The sequence below is a fragment of the Carettochelys insculpta genome, chromosome 9 (genome assembly GCF_033958435.1).
Source record: "Carettochelys insculpta isolate YL-2023 chromosome 9, ASM3395843v1, whole genome shotgun sequence".
Taxonomy (NCBI): domain Eukaryota; kingdom Metazoa; phylum Chordata; order Testudines; family Carettochelyidae; genus Carettochelys; species Carettochelys insculpta.
Genome location: NC_134145.1, coordinates 61,639,677 through 61,658,151, shown reverse-complemented (window position 1 = coordinate 61,658,151; position 18,475 = coordinate 61,639,677). Strand labels below are relative to the sequence as shown.

General features: G+C 45.1%; 2 protein-coding genes across 2 annotated transcripts in view; one reads left to right on the top strand and one right to left on the bottom strand.

Annotated features, from left to right (window-relative positions):
- The window catches only part of ADCY10 (adenylate cyclase 10), a 68,065-nt gene that overhangs the window by 46,751 nt on the left and 2,839 nt on the right, over positions 1–18,475 (bottom strand). Inside the window, exons 3-6 of the mRNA XM_075003322.1 lie at positions 17,421–17,483; positions 2,318–2,422; positions 1,189–1,227; positions 271–414 (exon numbers count right to left, since the gene is read on the bottom strand). Coding sequence (XP_074859423.1) covers positions 271–414; positions 1,189–1,227; positions 2,318–2,422; positions 17,421–17,483 — 351 coding nt within the window. The remainder of the gene's footprint in view (positions 1–270; positions 415–1,188; positions 1,228–2,317; positions 2,423–17,420; positions 17,484–18,475) is intronic.
- Positions 8,891–15,203, top strand: LRRC52 (leucine rich repeat containing 52). Its single transcript, XM_075003224.1, has 2 exons — positions 8,891–9,650; positions 14,364–15,203. The coding sequence occupies exons 1-2, from the start codon at positions 9,026–9,028 to the stop codon at positions 14,624–14,626; spliced, it is 888 nt and encodes a 295-aa protein (XP_074859325.1). The 5' UTR covers positions 8,891–9,025; the 3' UTR covers positions 14,627–15,203.

Genomic DNA, 18,475 nt, shown 5'->3' with positions numbered 1-18,475 from the left:
TGGGGGTTCATGTGACCATCATGTGCACTCAGGAAGCAGGATTGCCTACTGGTTATGGCAGACAACTCACAGTGAAGAATCCTACAGATTCATTCCATCTCTGCCATCAACTCACTGTGCAATCCGGAGCAAGATATTTCATCTCTATATGTCTGCATTTCCCCACCTGCACAATGGGGCGAATGCGACCTTTTCATGTTTGTAAAATGCTTTGGGAACATGCTCTCTAGCTACAGCAAAGTACTGTTATCGCACACATAGCTGCAATACCTATCTTCACTCGGAGCTCCAGTCCCACTTCAGTCTCCCGCACCCCATAAGCTTCCTGGATCCTCAGGCTACATTTCAGTGCCAGTGTGATGATGTCGCTCAGCTGGCTCCGTTGCACTTTCCACAAGGCCAGCAGTGCATCCCCTGGGGAAGGCAATGTGACAGAGGCTCAGGGGACACAGGCTCTTCTTGTTTCTAAAGTATTGACAAAGCCACTTGGCTTTCAACAAGCCACTGCAGAGCTACCTATGACAGCCCATCACTCTGACCCACAGAGATGCTCACTAACCACCTCAAACTCCTTACAGCTGTGAACAGACCAACCCCCATATAGTTCTAGCAGCTCTCAGCTGTGACTACCCTTTCCCCCTAAATAATCCCTTACAGCTGCTTTTTACAAGTGAACCCCCCCCCCCGGTTATCCCCAACAGCCACTGGTTGCAAATGAGCCCTTTCTGTCAGTGCCCCCCTGCAGTACCTGGCTGCACATTCCTCTCCCTCCTCCCACACACACAACCTTTGTCAGCTGGTTCCAGGAACACCTAAGGCATTTACACCTCTTGTCACCCTCAGGCAACCGTTAGCACAGTCACTCAGATGCACCCTACCGAGCTCCCATCTGATGAGCTCAGTTCTCTAGGTGGCACCAGCCAGGGATTCTCTGTAAGACACAGAGGAAAGGGAATTGGGCTGTTTCTAACCAAAAGATATAATGTAAGTTCTCTCTTCTTCCAAATCATAGATAAATCTCATGGGAACAGGGACCAGATGGAGGGCTCTGATGGAACAAAGAAACGGAGTCATTTAGTCTGAGAGCCTTCACTGTCCAGGGCCTCACAACACAAGAGACAATGGAAGAGCAAATGGTAGAACCCCACTCCAGTGCTTCCTTCTTAGATATTGCAAGCTAGCAAATACCTGCAAAGTTCAAGATATCTCCTCCATATATCAGCACCTCTGCAGTGAAAAAAAGGACAAGAGAAGTTACACACAACTCTTATCAAAGAAAATAATGGAAAAAGTTGTTCTGTTGGGCCAGGGAGAGAGAGAGAGAGAGACAGAATGTACATTGAGGGTGGCATATTTAGCAGAGTAGGCATGAATAAATGCGCTTGAGCGTGACATCTCAACAAAGCTCCCAGCGGCTAAGGGCTCAGACCAAAAATCGAGGAGTTAAACTCCATCTCCACAGCCACCAGAAGGAGGCAGAGCAAAGTGTTCACTACAGCAAAGGAGGTACGCAAAAGTCCCCTGGGATACATTAACTCACCTAGAGAGTAGCCTTGTTTTACAACAGGCTACATAAAAAGCACTAGCTAAGTTAGTACAAACTAAAATTCAACAAATACAATGGCTTGTTTAGACAGCTCTATATTCCAAATACCGAAATCTAAGTACAATATTTGTATTCCAATTGATTAATTTTATAACTAGATGGTCAAAAGGAGGGAGTAAGCAAGTTCTCTAGTAACGGTATGCTGTGACACTTTTGTATTTTAATGTCTGATTTTGTAAGTAAGTCATTTTTAAGTGAGGTAAAACTTGGGGATACACAAGACAAATCAGACTCTGACCTCACTACCTCATCGGGGTGTTAGATGAAAAAAACTAGCAGTCCTGTAGCACCTTAAAGACTAACAATTTTATGTATTAATTATTAAGGTTATTATTAGGGGTGTTGGAGGCCATATAAGTGCCTAAGATAGACAAGGAAGGGCCAATTTGTTCCTTCAGGCTTTTGGGGTGCTTTTTACATCCCCAGAGGGAATTGGTAACTTTTGCTAGAGCTCAGCTCCCCAAATCAGCCTCATGCTAATGTCACATGGGTACCCTACTCCTAAGCTAGTGAACTCTTCAAAGTAAACACATTGCATGAGCTTGGATTGTTAAGTCTCCCTCAGTGACACAGAAGATTCCAACCCCCTTCCCCCAAATAAAGAAGGGCCCAGAATGCTTAGCCAAACACCATTTCGATGGGCATTTCTTCAGATCCCTACCTGACCCAAGGAAGCACTCACTGTGAGGGATCTTGCAGCCCAGTACTTACCCTCCACAATATCTCCTACGTAATGATTGAGGGTCTGGGTAAGCTGGTCAGCACCATGGTCCAGACTGGTGTCCATGCTAAATTTCTCCGTCAATGCAGTGAAACCTGTAACACAAACAGTGGTCAGGCAGTCACTAGAGGAGCCAAGAAATGGCCGAGGATCTCAGCAATTGCAGTCAGACAGCTTATGTGTTACATTTCCATACCCAGGCTGTGAATTCTGTGCTTAAGAAAGAGAAGAGCCAAAAGCATTTCCTAAGTGGTCCTCAGTCCTAGCCTGCAGTGGCCCGTGCGATTCCAAACCACTCAGTCATACAACTCCGACCACCCACCGCAATCCTAGCTGCAGCACTTGAGGCTGCTTCAACTCTTGCACAAATACACAGGTCTGTCAACACATGCAATCTCTCCATGCAACCAGGTGGAGGACTCAAGCGCTCGCAATATGACACACAGCTCTCCTTCTCCCTCAGTATATATATGTATATGTATACACATAAAACTATGCCATCAAGATGATCTGATTAAAGCTGAACCTGAGAATGACAGAGCAGATGCCAGTGGGTAGAGGAGTTTCCAATCACATGGTAGCATCCTTTGGTTGAAGGTATACAACCATCATTGGTCAATTCACTCTGTTGTTTAGGAATGCTTCCCGATGATACACTCTCAAACTGTAACATCCACAAGTAACTTTCTCTACAGCATCCTGTTGGATAGGAGAAGGTCATCCTAGAAGAGGATGACCTGATCTCTATCACATGTGCTTTTCTCCCATCCAGGCTGGGCTACAGAAATGCAGCATATCTAGGCATGGAGTCTTCATCCCTTAGAAAACTAACTGAGAATGTGCTATCATAAGAACATAAGAATGGTCATTACTGGGTCAGACCAAAGGTCCATCTGGCCCAGCATCCCGTCTGCCAACAGTGGCCAGTGCCAGGTACCCCAGAGGGGGTGGACCCAAGACAATGATCAAACAACTTGTCTCCTGCCATCCATCTCCAGCTTCTGACAAACAGAGGCCAGGGACACCATTCCTACCCCCTGGCTAATAGCCTTTTATGGACCTAATCTCCATGAATTTATCTAGCTCTTCTTTGAACTCTCTTATAGTCCTAGCCTTCACAGCCTCCTCTGACAAGGAGTTCTACAGGTTGACTGTTTGCTGTGTGTAAAAGAACTTTCTTTGATTAGTTTCAAACCTGCTACCCATTAATTTCGTTTGATGTCCTCTAGTTCTTACATTATGGGAACAAGTAAATAACTTTTCTGTATTCATCCTCTCCACACCACTCAGGATTTTATATACCTCTATCATATCTCCCCTCAGTCTCCTCTTTTCTAAACTGAAAAGTCCCAGTCTCTTTAACCTCTCCTCATATGGTGCCCGTTCCAAACCCCCTAATCATTTTAGTTGCCCTTTCGTGAAGTTTTTCTTATGCCAAAATATCTTTTTTGAGGTGAGGAGACCACATCTGTACACAGTATTCAAGATGTGGGTGTACCATAGTTTTATAAAGGGGCAATAAAATATTCTTTGTCTCATTTTCTATCCCTTTTTTAATACTTCCTAACATCCTATTTGCTTTTTTGATTGCTGCTGCACACTGCGTGGATGTTTTCAGAGAACTATTCACGATAACCCCAAGATCTCTTTCCTAATTAGTTGTAGTTATATTAGCCCCCATCATATTGAATGTATACTTACGGTTATTTTTTCTAATGTGCATTACTTTACACTTATACACATTAAATTTCATTTGCCATTTTGTTGCGCAATCACTCAGTTTGGTGAGATCTTTCAAAGTTCTTCACAGTCTGCTTTCATCTTGACTATTTTGAACAGGTTAGCAACGTCTGCAAACTTTACCACCTCACAACTTACCCCCTTCTCCAGACCATTTATGAATAAGTTGAATAGGATTGATCCTAGGACTGACCCTTGGGGAATACCACTCGTTACCCTTCTCCATTCAGAAAATTTACCCTTTATCCCCACACTTTGTTTCCTGTCTTTTAACCAGTTCTCAATTCATGAAAGTACCTTCTCTCTTATCCCATGACAATCTAATTTACACAAGAGCCTTTGGTGTGGGACTTTGTCAAAGGCTTTCTGGAAATCTAAGCATACTATATCTATTGGATCCCCCTTATCTGAATGCTTGTTAACCCCTTTAAAGAATTCTAATAGATTAGTAAGACATAATTTCCCTTTATAGAAACCATGTTGATTTTTGCCCAACAAATTATGTTGATCTACGTCTGACAACTTTATTCTTTACTATTGTTTCAACTAATTTGCCCAGTACTGACGTTGGACTTACCCGTCTGTAACTGCTAGGATTTCCTCTAGAGAACTTTTTAAATATTGGCATTGTGTTGGCATCACATCTCCACAACAACACAAGCTACTATAACCACATCACACCTGTCTCTCCCCATAATATAAAGTCAAGTTCAAGATCCCTGTCTTTATTTTCCAGGTACTCACTGGCCTTGGCCCAGCATATCTTAAAAATTGCATAGAGCACTGCTGCAGCATCCTCTGCCACTCCTGTTGCAAACTCTTTTGAGCCTAACCACAGCCAAAGCTGCAAAATGGCCCAAAGTGCTACAATAAAGATGAAAGTCCCTTGCTGTGTGAGCTATGACCACAGCTAGATCTGGGTTCAGCTCTCCCATTATTGCACACAACATCTCTTTTAAACCTTCCATGTGACTAAGGCTGGGTTTTTCAGAAAGGCCTAATACAGGGTGAGTTACTGCACAGAAACTTGCTCCCCAGTAATTCATCGTGTGGACACTTCTAAATCCTGGAGACAGCTTAACATTCTACTGCTTGAGAGCACAGTACAACCAGCAGCGCTCTGGAACTTTTCACTCTGTTGTAGCACTGTCCAAGCAGAAAATGAGTGCAAGGCAAGCTGGCATGCTGTTAATTTGCACTGTGGCTTGCTGTGCAATAACTTGCTATGTTGACAAGACTTCAGGCACCTAAATCCCACTCATTTTCAAAGAGTCACCTAACTTCCTTGGGCCCTTTCAAAAATCTCACCCTTCATAACCTCTATACCCACCTGAAATGTCCGCAAAAAGCAGTACTCCATCAAAACTCTCAATGAAAGGCACCTCCTGGGAGAAATCGCCGTATACAATGAGATCGGGGACATGAGCTGCCACTTTCCCAATTGTAGTGCTGTCACTTGGCTTTCTTTCCTCCATATTGACAATGAATGCAACAAGCTGCCTATGGACCTATGGTACTGATGGATAAATCAGTGTCTGATCCACCCACTCGCAGAAGAAGGTGACTCCCACTAGCCTGTCGTAACCATGATCACTCTTGTGATGATCAGACAGCAAGACTGTCATGGACAGGTCACAATTCATTGACGGAATGGTTTCAGCCAGTAACATTCTCTGTATGTCACAGTCTATGTAGCAACAGTTGCTAGGTGAGACAAACTTCCTTCATTAATGTTTTTTAAACCAATTTACACAGAAATGGTGGGATGGGGTTGTAGAAACACGAATATGTGTGACTATTAGGCCTACAAGAGGCACTCATCTTGTAAGCTCAAACACAAAAAAGTATATCAAAGTTTTTAAGACATTACAGTTACTGAAAAATAGGTCAAGTTGGTCACAAGCCTGAATGTTGCAATGAGTCCAGAAGAACCAGACAAAGAAACTGGATTATTCTAAAACAAAAAGGCTATGCTGACATCATCCAAGAACTGCTGAAATCATGACTGATAAAAACAGATGTGGGACCAGAAGTGAAAAGATCAAAACTGGTTTGGTGGCCCTCCCTGACACCTGGCATTGGCCACTGTTGGAAGACTGGGCTACATGGACCTTTGGTGGCTGTTCTTATGTTCTTAAGGATATGAGGCATAACTGGTGAAAAGGAGGAACTATGATCTCACTTTTCTCCTGTTTGGGTTCCTTAATAGGAAAGAGTGGAGGGAAAATTACATGATCAGTTTTGTTCAGATAAACTCAGTTAAGCTCTGCCTCATCACCTATCTTGCAACAGCTCAAGCCTCAATCTGTCAGCACTGCAACTCATCCCAGCTCACCCTGACTCCTCTAAAGGACTTTCTGCCTCAGAGGAAGACCAGCTGGCCTTAATCTTGTTCAAGGGACTGTGTTTTCACCTGTGAGTACTGAAAGTCACCACATGGTCATGACATCCAATCCTCAGCCCATCAATAGGGATATCCAATTGCCAGTACTGCAGAGGCAGGTAAGAGCCTGTATTGTTTTCCCTTCTCTTGTTGGGTTATTTTCTTCCCTCCCACTTCTCTCCTATCTGTCATTCTTTTGGCTGTTTATGAAATTCTGAAGTCAGCTATGGCATATTCATCCAAGCCTGCCTTGTCTATGATGAAAAGATCTAATCAGATGAGGTCCCTGACCAAATCATACACCAAGATCCAAGCAGCTCCTAAGCACTTAACAGATCTCTGGCTTATGTGCAGAAAACATCCCCCTCACACAAATCAGTGTACACACAACCTCTTTCCTTTTCAAAGCCTTTGATGCCAGGGCTCCTAGCAGGGCCTAAGCCATTAAGCTCCTTAATCTTCCTGAAATGGCTGAAAAATGGGGAGAGTGGTTAATCCCCATATTCAAATGATAGATCTCACATGGGTGCTGGGGACATTCTAGTAAGGGAAGAAAAGAGAAAGAGCAGCTCTTGCTAGAATAGGGTGGGATTTTCCAAAATAATCATCCCTGCTGCCAAAGAGAGGCGAATGAATAGCTGAAAGAAAAGGCAGGAGCAGACCTGGATGTCAGCTAAACCAGCTCTCATTTTCTTCTCTGTCGGGCTTTGCAGCCTTCCAGTAACACCTTGTGTGTGAAATAAACAGGAGGTTTCCTGTTTCCCAGGTGAGACCAGTGTGAGAAGTGCAGTTAAACTTTAACGCTGTGGGTGAACATAACCAGCCTGACTGCCTTGGACCAAAAGCAAGTCCCTTCTAGCCGGGAGGGAAATAAGAGGCAACCTGTTCATGTGAGACACTGTCACAGATACAGACGAGATGGCTGAGATAAGATGGATATTCCATGCATCCAAACCTATCCCACCAATGAAGGAGGTCTAGAGGGCAGCTGCAAGAGGAAGTAGGAGAATGACAGTATCAGGTGCATAACAATTAGAAATGAACAGTCAACGGGTGACTAAAATGTTACACGTGTTAATGGGTTTGCCATTAAGACAACAGTAACATGTGCGACTTCATCTTTCATATTTAAGTAGCAGTTTTCATCTCTGTGCTTCCAGCATCAGATATAAAAGCTTAAATGTGCTGTGTATTAAAAATAAAAGCAACCTGGTTCACTCAGTAACAGAAAGAGAGCTTATCTAAATAAGCAACAGCATTCTTTCTTTACCACCAGATGCCTACCGTAATTACTACGGAGAAGGGGGAAGTAATGCAGATCAGAATAGGGAAATAATAGGTTGAACAATATTTAGATAAATCCTATGTCTTCAAACTGGCAGGGCCTGATGACATTCACCCTACACAGGAACGAGCTGAAGCAAACTCTGAACCATTAGCATTTCTCTTTAAGAATCACAGAGAGGGCAGTGAAGTTAAACATAGCATCTATCTTATACAAGTAAAAGACCCAGAGGTTATAGAGCAGTCAGCCTAACTTCAATAACTAAATAGATAATGGGACAAATTATTAACCGATTAATGTGTAGGCACCTAGAGGACAATAGGATATTGAGCAACAGCCAATGGGAATTTGTCAGGACATCGTAATTTCCTTCTTTGACAAGGTAACTAGCCAAGCTGGTGGGGGTGTTGATATATCTAAACTTCCCTATGGCTTTTGACATAGTGCCATATGATATTTTCATAAACAAATTAAGAAATACAGTCTAGATAAAACTACTGTAAGGTGATTGCACAACTTATTGGAAAGCTATACTCTAGGAATTCTTATCAATGATTTCTGTCAAAGTGGGAAGATACATCAAGTGGGATCTCCCGGGGTCTGTCCTAGGTCTGGTATTAGCCAGTATGTTCATTAATGACGCGGGTGATGAAGAGAAAGGTTGGAGCCAGGTGGAGAAGGATGGAGCAGAGGTGAGGCAGGGTCTGCAGCAGTGGGGTTGTCCTGGGCTTCATTCCCGGGGCACTGCGAGAAGTTGTCCCAAGTCACGCACCCTGCTAGGGGCAGCCCTACACACAGGTACTGCATTATTATGGACCTCACAGCATCAAGCACAGCTACACACACAGAGCTTTGTGCGTGCATGAAACAGAGCCAGGCATATTTGTATACACACACACCCCCACACAGAGGCATCTGCACTGCTGGCAGGGTTCGAAAGCTCTCTCTGAAGCCAGGCTGCCTTTGCAAGCTGCTGACGTCACAAAGGTGTCGACTGGCAACTGGCGTGACTTGAAGATGTTCCCATTTGCAAGCAGCTCTTCTTTACTTTCAAGCACAGAAAGAGGGTGAGCTCTCACTAAGCAGCCAAGTAGGCAATCTGCCAGGGAGCTGCATGAGTGAAGGACACAGAGAATTTCCAAACAGCCTCACAGCTCAACTCTTCAGTCTTACGGGAATGAGAAAATTGCTTGCCCTGGGCTGGTGCTTTGCTGCTCTGTGGGGCCTCTGCCCCAGCATTCTCTGAAGGGCTGAAGCAGCGTGGAGGAGCTGTAGTCAAAGTACCGTGTCATGTCTCCTCCTAATGGTCCCAACCTCCTGTGGCTGGTACTTCTTTTTGTAATAGAAGTGATAGCACAGAGCCCAAACTGCCCAGCGAAGTGCACCTGTCAGTACTTGGAAGTGAACTGCACAGGACAGCAGTTGCAAGATTTCCCCATGACCATTCCACTGGACACAAGGCAGCTGATTCTGGCTACCAACAACATCTCTTACCTGCCATCGGTGGAGATGAACTTCCTAACTGACTTGGTCTATCTGGACTGCAGGGAGAACACCATTAGTGAAGACCTGGATTTTGTCTTCATTGGTCTCAACAAGCTCATCTACCTGGATCTCAGCTTCAACAACCTCACTCGGGTCACCTTCAATACTTTCTCACAGCTCACTAGCCTGGTAGTGCTGAAGCTCTCAAACAACCCAAATCTGGTGGCAATTGAGAAGGATTCCTTTGCCAACAACACCTGGCTGAGGCACCTGGACATGAGCCGGACTGGCCTGACATTCCTGGATACAAGCACTGTCAAGGATTTGCCCAATCTGAAGTCCCTGGGCCTAAGTGAAAATCCCTGGAACTGTAACTGCTCCTTCTTGGACTTCACCCTCTGGATGAAAAAGAGTGGTGTTCGCTTCCCAGGTGAGGACTTTGTGGGACAGCCCACGCACGCTAAGATTTGGCTGGAACGAAACAGAGGGCTCGGCTTTCTGTATCACAATGTCACTGTTATTCTTGTATGTGGTGGGCCAGATTCTCAGTTGGTGTAAAGTAGCACAGGTCACTGGAGTCAACTTACCTATGCCAATTTACCTGAGCCATGGATTGGGCCTTCTGGCCATAACAATACATACATCATCAAACCTGTCCAAGGGCATCCATGCATGCGCAGATCATAGACTTTCAGGCTGGAAGGGACCATCATGATCATCTAGTCCGTTGCCGGCTAAACAGTTTTGCCCACTCCCCTCCTGTAATAGACCATTTACCTGTGGCTGAGTCACTCAAGTCCTCAGATCATGACTGAGACTTATGTTACAGTGAATCCACCATTTACGGTAGTTTAAACCAGCAAGTGACTCATGCTGCAGAGGAAGGCAAAAAAAAAAAACAAAAAAAACCAGGGTGTCTGCCAATCTGTCCCTGGGGAAAATCCTCCCTAACACCAAATATGGTGATCAGTTAGATCCTGAGCAGACAGGCCAGGGCCACTAGGCAGACAGTGGAGAAAGAACTCTCTGCAGTAACTAGGAACCCTTCCCTTCCAGTGTCCCATCACTGGCCACTGGGGATAGAGAACTGCAGATTGGCCAGATGCCTTCGTAGGCAGGCTCATCCGACCAACCCCTCTATGACCTTACTGAGCTCAATCTTGAAGCCATTTAGGTTTTTTGCCTTCACTGCTTCCCTTGGAAGGCTGTTCCAGAATTCTCCTCTGAGGTCAGAAACCTGCCTCTGAGATCAAGCCCAAACTTGTTCATCACCAGTTTGCATCCTCTTGTTCTTGTGTCCACATTGGTCATTAATTTGAATAATTCCTCTCCCTAGTTATCCATCTGTCTTTAGAGAGCAATCAAATGTCCCCTCAGATGCATACAAACAATCCTGTGTGCACCCTCACCTATGCACTCCAACAACCACAAGTTGCTGACCTAACAATCAGGAACCAGTATGTGTGATTAGAAAAAGACCTTTCCAAATCCTGCTCTAGACTCAGTGACAGTGTCGTTTATGATCAGTTCAAAGTGCCATGCAGGCCTATCAACAGGGAGCAAAAAAGGGGCAATTACCCATATTCTCAGGCAATTTTAAAGGGCCTAGAGGCTCCAACTGTACTTGTGGTAGCAGCAGACAAGAAATTTTAAATCCACTCCTTCAACTTGCACCCTCCCGCCATAGCTGTAGCCATGAGACCCTGCCTACCCCCATCCCTTGGCCAGAGCCACAAACCTCTGACCTGGAGAAATCCTGAGCATACCCCTCCCCATGCAGATGAGTCCCAGACTGGCCACAGGCCCCTACCCAGAGAGGACCCAGGCTCCCACCTCCCAGCCAGTGGATCCCCGAGCCAGCCATAGCCGTGCCTCCTCTGCCTTCCCCAGTTCCAAATGCTTTGGGGGAAATTGCCTCTCAGAGACACCTTTCATATGCCCAGGCAGGTTTTAGGGCAGCTGAGTAGCAAATACCACTGGGATGGGTCTGGGGAAGGGAGGGGAGGCACAGCTGCAGGTGGCACAGAGGTCCTCAGGGCAGGTGGGGAGGGGCTCTGGGCAAGGGGGCTTGTGTTTCCTGCCAAGGAAATGGTGCAAGGGGACCACAGATTGTTCTGTCTTGGGGCATGGAATTGCCATCAGCGGGCCTGGTACCATGTCTCTGCCCTCTTGTATTACAGTTCTGGGCAAGCCCTAGATGGGGAAAGCAGCTCCACTGAACTTCCAGATGTTTCTGAGCTCTATTCTGTAGCGCAGTTTTTTGCTAGGGGTGTTAAATTTCTGTGCTTTTAATGGTAGAGTTAAAACCCCCCCACTTAAGTGAAAATGCAAGCAGTACCATTATTCCATCCTTGTGGCCTCCCAAACCATGCCAGCCCACCTCAATTCTGACCTGCTGTACCCTGCTTTTTCAACCCAGGCCTCCCCACAGTTTTGCCAATGTACCCCAACCCTAACCTGTGAGACCTCCTGCTATTTCATTCCTGGGCATCTTGCAGTGAATACAGACATTCATTCGGGCGAGCTCTAAGGCAATTTTGTTCTGTGTACAAACACAAAGAAGGCTAAAGCTGAGGTCAACTCTACAGTGGCACTTTATAGCACTGCAACTTTCTGGCTCAGGGGTTTCAAAAACATACACACTCTTCTGAGTGCAGCACATTACAGAGGTGGTTTAGGTATAACGCTGAGAGAGTCGCCTTCCAGCACTCGTGCTGTGGCCACATTTTTGTTTTAAAGTGCTGCCACAGCTGCACTTTAAACTTATGAGTGTAGACAAAGCCCCTGTCAGCTCCCTTTCCTTTGGGCCCTAGCTGGGGCAGTATACCAGATGTGAAACCCTAGCCCTGCTGAAGTCTGTGGGACTTATGCTACTGATTTCAGCAAAGCCAGACTCTGCTTTCATAGCCTGCCCATATTTCTGTATGGACAAACAGTGGCCTGTTCCCCTAAGGTTAAGAGCCATTCTGTGGTTGTTCTGTTCTCCATTTCTCTAATCACAATGACAATCACAGCACCTTTATTTTTTGCCCTGAATGCAGATATATTTTGTATAGAATCAGTATTAACAGCCAGATCCATGGACCATGATGAACTTGGGGGAGGGAATCCTTTTATTAGCTGTGGCAGACTTTGGATCAGGCCCTGCATTGAGGGGGCTGACAGAACGTAAAACACGATATTAAGTGTGATCATACTCAGAGAAGTATCTCTTGTGCATTATCTACCGTGGGGCTCCCATATGTTCTCTCATTCTCAAGGAGGCCAGAGCAAATTAACTCCATGTACAGCATGAAATCCTGGAGTTGGAAAAGACTTGAGCATGTGCTTAAATCTCTTTGACTACAGTGATACTTAGGCACATGCTTAGGTGCATTCTGAATAGTAAAGCTTTCCCGAGTTGGAGCCTGAAAGATGATTTTTCTTAAGACACCTGAAATACCTAAATCCAGCTGTTTTCCTTCTGCCTCAGTGAGAAGATTATGCATTTGGATTGTAGCTGTTGCATACATATAAGGTAGGAGAGTCTCCCTTTCACTTTCCCAGAATTGTTTTGTTCCCAAGGGTTAAGAGCATGTCTGAGAGTCACTGATATGCAGGCAGATTCTTCCCAACTCCAAACATACCTGAGTTTGAGGGAAGGTCTACACGAGGGGTGAGACTCAACCTAAGATACAAAACTCCAGCTATGAGACTACCGTAGCTGGAGTCAATGTACCTGAGATTGACTCTCTCTGCCATCCCCACAGTGGGAGGCTGATAGGAGAAATTCTCCCGTCAACTTCCCTCACTCCGTGCAACTGTGAGAAGTACCAGAGTTGATGGGGACACCCTCAATGTTTGATTTAGGATGTCCCTATCAGACATGCTAAATCAAACCCCAGAAGATTGATTTCCACTGCGACGAGCCTGCATTAAGTGTAGATGTACCCTTAATCTTTGAAGAATTACACACAGCACAATCCTGGGAGGGGGATTTGAAAATAGTAATTGTTGAAGAATTGGCTGGGCAAGACACTCAGTAAAATCAAAGAAAGGAAGATTGGACGGTGGTGTTAACAGTGAAACAGAGTTAAGACAAGACGTTCTGGGACAAGAAGCACCTTTGTTTGGCTGTGGGTGCTATATATGCCTAAGGAGAACTGGTCATACTCTTAACATGGCAGATGGGAGAAAGTGGCCCCGGCACCTTATACAGGTGCATAAGCAACTATGTGTATTATTATAGGCACCACAAAAGAGGGATACAGCAGTTGACTGGGCACATCAGTCTCGAAGGCCCATGCAATAGGTGTGGGAAACAGAGTGCTTTGTTTAATAATAAGTGTGTTCTTCTCAAACGAGAAGAGAGGTTGATCTCCATATCCACACCACAGATTTCATGCACATGCTGGAGAAGTTCACATGGTGCATTAGAGGCATGAGAAGGAGTAAGTTCTGCTGGGACTCGGAGGAGGAGGAGGAGTGCAATTTTCCCTGTCAGCACCACAGCCATTGCTCATGGGTGCCAGGGAGGGGTGAACAGTTGACAGAAAGGGCAGAAGGCCTACATGTCAGCTCTCATTCTCTTCCCTGTCAGGCTTTACTACCTTCCAGCCACACTTGGTGTGTGAAACAGACAGGAGGTTTTGTATTTCCCTGGGACTCATGTGATAAGTACACTTAAAATTTAATGATGCTGGTAAACATACCCAGGATGAGTGCCTTGGACCAAGAACACCTCTCTTTCCAGCTAGGAGGAAATAAGAAGCTCTGTGCTCATGTGAGCCACTGCCACAGATAGAGTTGAGATGGCACAGATAAGATGGACATTCCATGCCTCCCAATGCCTCATTTCCTTCATTCCTCACCAGCACTGAAGGTGGGACTCAAGGGCAGCTGCAGATTATGGGCAATTCAGAGAGCTCAAAACAATGGCCAACACAGACCTTTTAAAAGCTACTCATGGCTCATAAGAAAGTAGAGCACCAATGTTTTATGCACAGCTGTGTTCGGATCCACATGAAGAAATAAAGTTGCCCCAAGTTTGTGGGAATTCAGGCTCATCTTGGATGCTCTTCAGATATTTCTGTACCTTGCCCCATATGCCTATTTATTATTGCTCAAGCCACACACAAGTGTTTCTTCTGTGTTCCCTCTACAGATGCTAAGAACATCTCCTGCTACAGCCCAGCAACTCTACATGGTTGGTCTCTGCCTGAAGTGGAGTCGACGCTCCACTACACATGTCTCCTCCATTTACAAGAGAGGGACTATGCCTTCCTGGGGCTAATTGGCTTCTGCATATTCTCTGCTGGTACTGTGGCTGCCTGGCTGGCTGGGATGTGTGCAGTGTTATATGAATTCCACACAACAAAGGGGGAGGATGAGGAAGACGAAGATGAAGATGAAGAAGCACTCACCTAGAACTCGCCTTTGAAGCCCAGAGAAATAATTAGGCTGGGATGCCAGAGATAGATACCAGTTGTACCTTTCTTTTGGTTTCCCCTTCTACTTCCTTTTCCGTATGATTCTTGTGGCTTAAAATACAATTGCAGGAATACAATATCCTTTTGCTGTAGTTTAACCCTCTATTGGGAATTTCTTACGTCCTCCTCTTCCTCTCACCAAAAAAAAATCTCTCTTTCTGGGCTCGGGCCACTGCCAAACTAATTGATGTCTGCCAAAAGTATGGTAAGCTCCCCTCTAATTAAATAATTGGTACTCGCTATTTATGGGTGCCCCAAAATAGCTAAGAAATTTACCGAATACATAGAAAGCCAGGAGCAAAGACATTCAAAAATAGGGGCCTAACATCAGGCTCCTTGATTCATATTTAGGCTCTTGGACCATGTGTCCTGATTTTCAGAAATGCCAAGCACTCAATTGCACCAAGAGAAATCACTAGGACTTGCTGGGAGCTAAAAGCTTTTGAAAATCAGGTTAATTATTTAGGAGCCTACATAGGGACTTAGAAACCTAACTATGGGCTCCTATTCTTGAAAAATTTAGCCATGGCCCCATCCCAGACAGCTTGCAATCTATGTATGATTTGTAAAAGATACACTAATTATTCCTCAAAAGACGCCAGAGATGAAGCAGCCAAATGTGACAGAAAGCACACCATAGAGTGACCACTAGCTGAGATACATATGTTTAACATCTCCTTAATATTGCAGCCAGGAAAAGAGAATTACCTGCTGAGACCACTCAACTTAGCTACTGGCTGAAACTAATAGCATATCTTCCAAAATTTTACTTGAAAGATTAATGAAGATAGGTTTGGGTATGATCTGCTGCACTACAAACTGCCTGATGGACAATAAACATATGTTAACAATAAATGGCAATGTATCGAGTTTGCTGGAGATGTCTAGCAGCATCCTGCAGCAATCTCTTTGCTCTGGACTTCCTTAATATCTTTTTAGAGACTAATATGAGAGGTGCTGAAAAGACAGAAGTCCTCATCTTTTTACAATGAAAGGGACAGATTGTGAATCCCTCATCCACACTGTTGTGCAATAACTCAAATAAGTATTGCCACCGACTTCAGGTGGATTACTTGTGGGAATGAATATATGAGTAATGAGTTTACAGCCTGTCCCAAACTGACATGAAACATAAATATTGAACAGGCAGAAGACATATAGGAAACAGAAATGTTGATAGGATGCAACAAATTAGATCTAAATTTGCATTAAGGGGGACTTACTTGGGTTTAGTTTAAACTTAGTTTTAAATTACTTGAGCTAAAGTGAAATGAGTCTTGTTTAGTCACAGGCTTTTACACTGGTTTAACTAAACTGGTTTAAAATCAGACCTTATATTAAACCAATGCAGCTTTCTCAGGTAAACAAGACCTAAGAGCCATATCAGTGCTATAATCCTCTCCTGCAGGCAAATGTTGCTTAGAAATCAAAGGTGCCCTACTTAATCGTGAAAATCCTTGAAGCCATCACAAGGCCGAATAAATACAGTTTGGAAAAATCAACCTTTTGCAGGCATTTCTGTACCTATTGCGGACAAAGGCCCTGATCCAGCAAGCACTTCAAGCATTCCACGAAAGTTAAGCTTGCGCTTAGCTTAAGCATTTGCATAGCCCTAAGTCAATGTTAAAGTTAAGTCCTTTTTCATATTAGGTGACGAGTAAGTGAGGAGATGCTGGTGTAGAAGGCAAAATTTTGTTTCTTCCAATACAGATTGCTGCTAGTTTCCAATGCTTGTGGACTTGGACAATGGGCAGAAAATAATTTTTTGATGAGGCAGACACTCCAATAAGTGCTCAAGGACCACAGTCTTCCATGATATTAATGGTGAAAGTGTGGTGTCTGGCATAGGGGTGGGGTGCTGAGAGGAGCTAAGAATAGAGGACTGGGGTTCAGGAGGGGTGTGGTACCTGGGAGGGGGTATGGATGTAGGAGATGATTCTGGTCTGGAGAAGAGGTGTAGGAGGAGATGCAGGGTCTTGATGGGGGGTAGCAGGGTGCAGGGGTTGTGACCTAGGGCAGTGGGAGGTTGTGGCCTGGAGTAGGGCTTTGGGGTGTAGAGTCTGGGAGGGGATATGGGTGCAGCAGCAGTGGTGTAGAGGGTTTGAGTTATGTTGGGTAGGAGTGCAGAAGTGGGGGCAGAGGATTATGGGAAGGGAAGGGCAGGCTCCCTGCCTGCTGCTCCCTGACATGCTGCTCTGAGTGGCCAGCTATGGGGGTGATGTGCTTCTCTGAGCTCCATGAGTTGAGGGGTGGGGTAAACACAGCCCAGACAGCTCCCATGGGTCAGTTTCCAGACAATGGGAGCTGCAAGACCGTATTGGGGGCAGGAGCAGCATGCGAAGCTTCTCCCCCAGCTTCCAGCAGTATTTAAAGAAGCATATGGTCCCTGCACAGCCAGCCACTCTGAGCAATGTATGGGGGGCAGGGCAAACAGGGAGCCTGCCCCAGGCTCCCACTGGGTCATAGGCCAGATCCAGTGGCTTGGCAGGCCACATCTGGCCTGTGGGCCACATTTTCCCTGCCCCGACTTAGAGGATGGGTGAATCCAGCCCCATAACTCTATCATTCCAGATGCAACCAGTCACATGTGACAATATCTTCAGAAATTATAGGCATCGTGATACAAATCACCTCAGAGTTATATACACAGAACATAAAAGATGTAAAATGTCCAGAAATAAGATCCTTAGTATCACAAGCACAGTGGAATGCCAAAAGGAGAATCATCTTACACTGAACAAGGAAAGCAATTCCACTTATGAAACTCTGGCCTCTTGATCTGATCCAAGCTGCATCTATTGGGGAAAAAGGATAAACATGAGAAAATTTCACCAGTCATTATCAAAATTCACACACTGTCTCACAGCAAATTATACTAGGATCTGTAGAGAGACTGTAAAACCGACTCACAAGCCTATGACCGGAATTAATACTCGATGACAAATATAAATTTCACACACAAGAGTATACATTACAATGTACTAAGAAAGTGCTAGAGTGCACGGAATCCCTTCAGTGTCTGTGGGTGTGGCTCAGGCTTTTGGCCCAGGTGGTGGGGCTCAGGCTTCAGCTTTGGCCCCAGACTCCAGCAAATCTGGCCCCATCTCTAAGGACCCCATTAAAAAAATGTCACACCCCGCTTTGGGATCCTGACCCAGTTTGAGAATGGCTGTATTTCAGTCCTTAAGGCTGACTTATCCACTATGGCAGCAGACATCCAGGAATGGAACAGAAGTTGCCCTGGTCTGCTGTCAGAAACCTACGCAGAGCTTATTGTGCCTCTCAGTCCAGGAATGACTACAACCAGGAAATCTCCAGCCCACTAACATCCTTTAAAATGGTTGTTCCTTCAGTGCATACCTACAGCTCCACTGTTCAACTCAGCACCTAAAGTATTCTCCAGCAGGAGTACGGCACCTCTTAGACTGTCTACCACATGACAAACCTGTTCCTTAGACACAGCCAGCAGGATTGCATATAATTATTTGAATGCTGTTAGTTCCACTCCTTCGCCAAAGGTATTGTCTCCTGGTTTTATGTAGCCTCAGGCTGCTGGGATCTGTTACTTTAAAAGCCAGTGTTATGACACAAACATTTCTGCTCTAAATCACCACTCGTAGCCTACCTCAACAAGGCCCAGCCAACCAAGAATTGATTCTTTAAGTAGCCAATAATCAACAGCAAAGATTATTTCATTGCTCTGCAGGCTCCCTCATCAGCTTAAGAACCCATTGGTCTAAGGCAGGGATGCAGCCACCTTGGTGTAGATGTGTGAAATTTCCTAAGG

Coding starts and splice junctions, on each gene's coding strand:
- LRRC52 (XM_075003224.1), top strand. CDS start 9,026: ATGTCTCCTCCTAATGGTCCCAACCTCCTGTGGCTGGTACTTCTTTTT. Junction 9,651..14,363: donor GAGTGGTGTTCGCTTCCCAG/GTGAGGACTTTG, acceptor TTCCCTCTACAG/ATGCTAAGAACATCTCCTGC.